We start from the raw sequence: 7,779 nt of genomic DNA, 5'->3' as shown, positions 1-7,779 counted from the left end.
GACAAGTGTTTATAGTGGCGCCATCTTTACTTTTCAGCATTTTCCATTTTAGACCCCTAGTTGCATAATATAAATCTACATACCTCTCCTCTACATTTTATCCTTCTTTTCATCAGTCTGTGTATCTACTTACCCGTCTACCATGCACCCTAGTTACCTGTCCACCTACTTACCTAATCTACTTACAGAATACTTTACTTCCTACCTCAATAAAGTACACTGACTTGCTTACACTACTAAGGCTTCGCACAGACAGACACGGAGACGGACACACACACACACACACACACACACACACACACACACACACAGGTAAAAAATGGAGGCTCTATCTTATCCCGGATCAATCTCTTCTAATCTTTCTCTTCCTTCTTTTTGTTTCTCTCTTTATTTTATTTTCCTTCTGCACTTTTTAGACCTTTTATTCACCTCCATTTTTATTTTTTCCTCTTCCTTCTATTCAGCCTCATCCTCCATTTTTTTCTTTTTCTTTCTTCTTTTTTTTAATTCTTGCCTGTCTTTCTCTTCCTTTTCCTCTTCATTATAATTTTCTTTAGTTTTATTCATTAAGGTTTTGTTTTCTTTTTATAATCATCCTCCTCCTTTTGTTTTTATATTTGTCTTCATTAGATTTTCATATATTTTCTTCTTTATCCATTATTTGTCTTCCCTTCCTTCTTCCTCTTCCTCTTACTTTCCAGCCTTTCATCTCTTACTTCATCTATTACTACCTCCTCCTCCTCTTCTTCTTCCTCCTCCTCCTCTTGTTTTCATATATTTTCTACCTTATTCAATATCTGTCTTCTCTCCTTCTCTTCCTTTTCAGCTTTTCATCTCTTACTTCATCTATTACTACCTCCTCCTCTTCTTCTTCATCCTCCTCCTCATCTTCCTGCATTACCTTTCATCGCCCTCCTCCTCCTCCTCCTCTCTTCACCCTTCAGTAACCATCTTCTTCCTCTTTCTCCTCCTCCTCCTCATGCTTAACTTTTCAATCTCCTCCTCCTCCTCTTCTCCATGTTTATCTTACCCTTCTTATCGCATATTTCCCCTCTTTATCTTCATCCCCTCCTCCTCCTCTTCTTCTCAACCACATCTTCGTATTTCACCTCCTCCTCTCACTCAACCACGTCTTCTTCTTCTTCCTCCTCCTCCTCCTCCTCCTTCCTTAATCCGGCTTATGCAGGTCTAACAACCCTCTTTCACTCCTCTTTCCTCCTCCTCCTCCTCCTCCTCCACCTCTACCTGCTTTCCCTCCCTCTTCCCTCCTCACCCTACTTAGTCACCCTCTTAACAGGATCAGACCAAACACACACACACACACACACACAAACACACACACACACAAACACACACACACACACACACACACACACACACACATGAAGAGTTCTTGTAGTGATTCTTATGTACTTAAACTTTTAAGTACTCTCTCTCTCTCTCTCTCTCTCTCTCTCTCACTCTCTCTCTCTCTCTCTCTCTCTCTCTCTCTCTCTCAGAATTAAAATTTCTCCAGTTTCCGGAAAGCATGGTATGAGAGAGAGAGAGAGAGAGAGAGAGAGAGAGAGAGAGAGAGAGAGAGCAGACGCCGTGACCTTGAGCGAGGAAAAGAACCAGGTGGCAAACACACACACACACACACACACACACACACACATAGACACTGATGCAGTATTCAAACACCTGATGACTAACCTATTAAAGACACACACACACACACACACACACACACACACACACACACACACACACACACACGTACACACACATATCCTTAGTTTGATAAGAGGGACCATAAGGATATCCACATAAGACACACTAATGTTGCACGCACACACACACACACACACACACACACACACACACACACACACACACACACACAGCCACAGTCACGTAATGAAGAATGTGGGAATATGACACACACACAAAAAAGAAAATAACACGAAACTAAACCAACGAGGGAAAAAAAACGAAAACATAAAATGACAAGGAAATAAGAAGGAAAAAAAAAGAACACATCCGCTGGGAAATGAAGTTCGTTGTCTTTGTGGTTTTGTTAAATGTTAATGAAGATGATGACGATGATGGTGATTGCAGTATTGTTAGTAGTAGTAGTAGTAGTAGTAGTAGTAGTAGTAGTAGTAGCAACAATAGAAGGAAGAAAAGGAATATGAAGAGAAAGAAGGAGAATAATAATAAGTAGAACATGAAGCAGAAGAAGCAAAATAAGAAAAAAAGGAAGAAAAAGAAGGAGGAGGAGGAGGAGGAGATGATGACAAAGAAGAAGAAAAAGGAAAATATTTACACTTCAGATACTGGTTTGAATCTTCTCTCTCTCTCTCTCTCTCTCTCTCTCTCTCTCTCTCTCTCTCTCTCTCTCTCTCTCTCTCTCTCGTGTATCTGTAACCTAATCAAGCTTTGTGTTGCTCAGGTCTTGCATAATGTCCAGGTGTGTGTGCGTGTGTGTGTGTGTGTGTGTGTGTGTGTGTTGTTTGCGTCAGTGATTGTGCGTGCATGGCTTGCGAAAACTAACCTGTACACACACACACACACACACACACACACACACACACACACACACACGAAGAGATCAACGGTCCATAAAAAAGAAAAATGAGACAAACAAGAAAGCAAACAACTAAACAAACAAAACACAAACATAAATAAAAGAATAAAAGCGAACAAACAGACAAACAAACAAGTCACGCTCAAACGACATCAACAAAAAATATTTCCCACGCACAAAAAAATAGTAAAAACAAAGCAAGTTATCATTATTACTTTAGTCCGTTACGTTACTCACACACACACACACACACACACACACACACACACACACACAGAGTAACAGTGACCTAAATACATACGCACCCAAAAAACTACAACAGAGGAATTGATGTAAAGAAGATGACGAAGAAGGAGGAGGAGAAAGATGATAAGAAGGATGAACAGAGGAAAAATATAAGAAAGGAAATAAAAAAATAAGTAAAGAAGAATGAAAAGAAGATGAAGAAGAAAAGATATGAAGGATGAAAAGGGATAAATACACTATAGTGCGCGCCAGCTAATTTGGCCCGTGAGAGGGAGGGCCGTGAAAAATGCTCAAATGTCAAGTGAACGTATTTGGCTTTAATTAATGTGCGTCATTTAAAAAAAAAAACTTTTCAAAAGATATAAACACACACTTATATTATTTTAATTCAAACTGCAATGAGCTACACAGTGTACTGTTACTTATATATTTAGGTTATTATAAAACGGTGGAGAAAACGTGACAACAGTGTTCAACAGTGTTGTCGGGTCACGACCTCACTGACTCCTCCTCTGGCCACTCCCTGTTCCCTCGGCCCAGCCCGGCATTCCACTTCCATCCACCACAGAGGAAGCATGGCAGCTCATCCAAACCATCACTCGTCTCACTTACGTAGTCAGGCAAAGGACATTGTTTTCAAAGTCCACGAGTATTTCCAGAAAGATGATGATACAGCCAGAGATATAGTTATAGATCACTTCGTTGATTCTTTCATTATATCTCTAACGTCTGATGATGATTCGTCTTAGATGTTTGCAGAGGAATAGGCCTCCCGGGGACACCTCTTAAAAAAAAACGCGCTTTGACTTCTACCTCTTGGGTAGTGTGGAAAAGAAGTCGATATTGTTGTAAGTAAATTATGAGGGAGATAAATCTTTATCATGAAGTACAAAATCTGTTAAAATTCGGGACAGAGAGAGAGAGAGAGAGAGAGAGAGAGATGGGTGGGAGCTATAGTGCGCGCCAGCTATTTTGGCCCGTGAAGGAGGAGCTTCACGGGAAAGCCTAGGTCATTAAGCTCTTAAAGCGTTGCCACATATCTGTCGCTCCGCCTCCAACAGGGTCTAGCTCCCACCCATCTCTCTCTCTCTCTCTCTCTCTCTGTCCCTAATTTTAACAGATTTGGAAACGTTCTCTGTAGGTCCTCCGTAGTCCTTCTCTTTCTGGAAATACTCGTGGACGTTGAAAACAATGTCCTTTGCCTGACTACGTAAGTGAGACGAGTGATGGTTTGGATGAGCTGCCATGCTTCCTCTGTGGTGGATGGAAGTGGAATGCCGGGCTGGGCCGAGGAACAGGGAGTGGCCAGAGGAGGAGTCAGTGAGGTCACAACACAACTGTTGAACACTGTTGTCACGTTTTCCCTAAATATATAAGTAACAGTACACTGTGTAGCTCATTGCAGTTTGAATTAAAATAATATAAGTGTGTTTTGAAAGAGCTTAATGACCTAGGCTTTCCCGTGAAGCTCCTCCTTCACGGGCCAAAATAGCTGGCGCGCACTATAGGATGAAATATATAGAAAACAATATAAGCAAATGGAAGAAGAAGAAGAAGATGAAAGATGTGAAAGTAGGAAAAAAATACAAAACTGGAAACACAACAAATCAAAATAGAAGGAAAGAAGAATAAACGAAGGATGAATAGAAATAATGAACAAAAAAGAAAATACATGAGAAAACAAAACAAATAAATGGAAAATGAAGATAAAAACAACAAAAGAATAAGAATACGATATAAAGAATGAACAGAGGGAAAAAAAAACGGAAAAAAAGGTAAATGCAAAATAACAACAACAATAATAATAATAATAATAATAATAATAATAATAATAATAAAGGTAAAAAAGAGTGTTATCAGTATGTTATTAAGTTTATTGTAGTCATTCCCGGCGACCCACTCTGATTAGTTTCTTATATGCGGCATTTTTTTCGAGGTGTGAGATATAGTTCAAGGTGAATCACGTCGCTATCATCGTTGCCTAATTATGGACCCTTGGATCTGATGTTACGTACCCTTTGCCCTTGCCTGCCACCCTTCATTTTCTGTCTTACATCCTCATCACTTCGTCTTCCTTTTCTTTCCTGTCCTTTTCCATTCTTTCCCTTTCCTCCTTTTTTCATCCTTTTTCTTTTCTTCCTTGCCCTGTCTTTCCTTTCCCACTTTTTTCCTTGTTTTTCCTTCCCACCCTTTTCCTTGTCTTTCCTTCCCATCCTTTTCCTTCTCTTTCCATTCCCTTTCCTTCGCTTCTCGTTCCATCCCTTTCCTTTACTTCCCTTACCTTCTTTTCCCTTTCCTTTTCATTGTTATATTCCCATTTCTTTTATACTCATCATTTCGTTTTCATTTTCTTCCCTGTCCCATTCCTTCCCCTCTCATGTATTTTCTTCCCTTACCTCCTCTTTCATCCCTTTCCCTTCCTTAGCTTGCCCTTCTTTCCTTCCCACCATTTCCCTTCTCTTTCCATTCCTTTTCCTTCGCTTCTCGTTCCATGCCTTTCCTTTACTTCCCTTACCTTATTTTCCCTTCCCTTTGCATTCCTTTCCTTTCCTTTGTTATGTTAGATTATTTATTGAAATTGAAACAAAGGCAACGTGACTCGAACACACACACACACACACATTTCTGTTATACATAGAAACCAACCAACAAAAAATACCGTAGAAGGCGCAGAAGAGGACCTAAAATAAGAATAGTTTAGAAATAAAAAGAATAGAGATGAAATGAAAAAAAAAAAAAGATTAGTTAACACGAAGATGAATAAAAGGCAGGCCCGATATTTTGGCACTTTTGGGGGGGATGGGGGTTAGAGGGCATCATAGGTTCATGAGATGGTGGTGGTGGTGGTGGTGGGGGGGGGGGGATGGCGAGAGAAGCGAGCATGCATAGGTGGGGAAAGACAAATAAGCACTTTTAGAAGCACTTTGAGGCCGATATATAAAACATTAGTGGGAGCTATGGACCCCTAGTCCCCCCACCCCCATAGAAATTACGGCGCTGTAAAACGAAGGCAACGATGAAAACTAAAAATAAAACACGAAAAGACGCAGAGGTTAATAAAAAGTAATAAAAATCTGAAAAACGTTAAAACAAGACAAATAAATAAATAAAACGAAGAAGGCGCACCACGGGAAAACAATAAAAATTAAGATAAGCCCTAACAAAATCGACTAAAATTGATGGAGAAGGCGCAGAGAAGAATAATAAAAATAATAAAAATCTGGAAAAAAACACGAAAATGGTTAAAACACAACGAGAACGAAAAAAAAAAAATGTTACCGTAGAAGGCGCAGTGGCAGAAAAGAGGAACGACAAAAACAAAACAAAACAACCTGAAAACTAAGAAAAACAATGAAAATCAATGAGCAGTGTGCGAAAAATGTTTAAAATACGACGAGGACGAAATAAAAAAAATGTCTACCGTAGAAGGCGCAGTGGCAGAAAAGAGAAACGACAAAAACAAAACAAGACAAAACAACCTGAAAACTAAGAAAAACAATAAAAATCAATGAGCAGTGTGCGAAAAATGGTTAAAATACGACGAGGACGAAATAAAAAAATGTCTACCGGAGAAGGAGCAGTAAAAAGATAAATAAAAAAGGAACAAAAACAAAACAAAACAAAACAACCTGAAAACTAAGAAAAACAATAAAAATCAATGAGCAGTGAGCGAAAAATGGTTAAAATACGACGAGGACGAAATAAAAAAATGTCTACCGTAGAAGGCGCAGTAAAAAGATAAATAAAAAAGGAACAAAAACAAAACAAAACCTGAAAAACAACAAAACAAGAAAACAAAACCTAAAGAGAGTGAAATAGACAAAAAAAAAACGAAGAAAATGAAGGATTAAAAAAAAAAACTACCACGGAATCCGTCCATGAAAACAAACCATAACAAAAAACATCAATATCAAAACAACCTGGAAAATAAAGAAAACAAAAACAATCATTCCCCAGTGCGAAAAATGGTTAAAACAAAACGAGAACGAAATTAAAAAAAAAAAAAAATGGATACCGTAGAAGGCGCAGTGGCAGAAAAAGGAACAAAAACAAAACAAAACCTGAAAAACAAAACAAAACAAAACAATTACACACAAAACAGCCCCAGTACTCACCCATCGCTGTCGTCTGAGGGTGAAATAGTTGTCATCGCTTTTCTTCCTGTCCACTTTCCTCTCTAAGCTACACGTCTCCAACTTGTTATCCTTCTTCCGCCGCATGCTCACAAACAGCGTGGTCTTGAGCCGCCCCTGCAGCTCCTCCACGGCGCTCGTCATCGCGGCTAAAAGGTAAAAAGCTTCCTCGGCTTCCTTATGTGTTTACGAATGGCACTTGTATTTCACTGATGAGTCACGGGCGGACGGAGCGACGTGACTACTCCTCACTGTGGTTTAGGTCAGACTGCCTTGTGTTTTGGTTTCGTCTGGGACTGGGACCTCAACGTTGCCAGATTGTCGTACTCAGTCTCAAATTTTCCGATTTCCGACACAAATACTGTCCCCTCCACCTCAATAACGGCATTAATTTATAGTTCTCGTTGAAATGGTCAATTACTGATGTCTCTTTGCATCGATCAAGTGTCAAAAAACGGTTAATACAAGATGGTGAGCACGATAGTCTGGCACCGCTGAGCCCCAGACTGGGTCAACGTTGCCAGATTCTCGTACTCAGCCTCTAATTTTTGCCGATTTCCGACCCAAATACTGTCTCTTCCCCTCCAATAACTAGATTCATTTATATTTATCGTTGAAGTGGTTAATTATTGGTGTTGTTTCGGAAATGGTCGTGAGTCAGCAGAAAACGAAAAATGCGATGCCCTGAGTACGACAATCTGGCATTGCTGGTCGCCTTGGCGCGTGTACGATGGTTCTTATCTAAATGATTATCCGTTATCTCCATTGAAATCGCTTTGGCTTTGGGATATTGTGTATGGTGTTGATTCCGCTTTCTTAGAGTTTACATTG

At 39.6% G+C, this 7,779-nt stretch overlaps 1 protein-coding gene across 1 annotated transcript in view; it reads right to left on the bottom strand.

Annotated features, from left to right (window-relative positions):
• Positions 1 to 7,219, bottom strand: part of LOC126981860 (rhophilin-2-like) — an 82,744-nt gene extending 75,525 nt beyond the window's left edge. Inside the window, exon 1 of the mRNA XM_050833454.1 lies at positions 6,931 to 7,219. Within this exon, the coding sequence (XP_050689411.1) occupies positions 6,931 to 7,092 (162 nt within the window). The 5' untranslated portion in view covers positions 7,093 to 7,219. The remainder of the gene's footprint in view (positions 1 to 6,930) is intronic.
• Between the last annotated feature and the right edge of the window lie 560 nt (positions 7,220 to 7,779).

Source organism: Eriocheir sinensis, chromosome 49, assembly GCF_024679095.1.
Source record: "Eriocheir sinensis breed Jianghai 21 chromosome 49, ASM2467909v1, whole genome shotgun sequence".
NCBI lineage: Eukaryota > Metazoa > Arthropoda > Malacostraca > Decapoda > Varunidae > Eriocheir > Eriocheir sinensis.
Note: the sequence above shows the minus strand (reverse complement) of the source record. Positions and strands in the feature narration are given on the sequence as shown.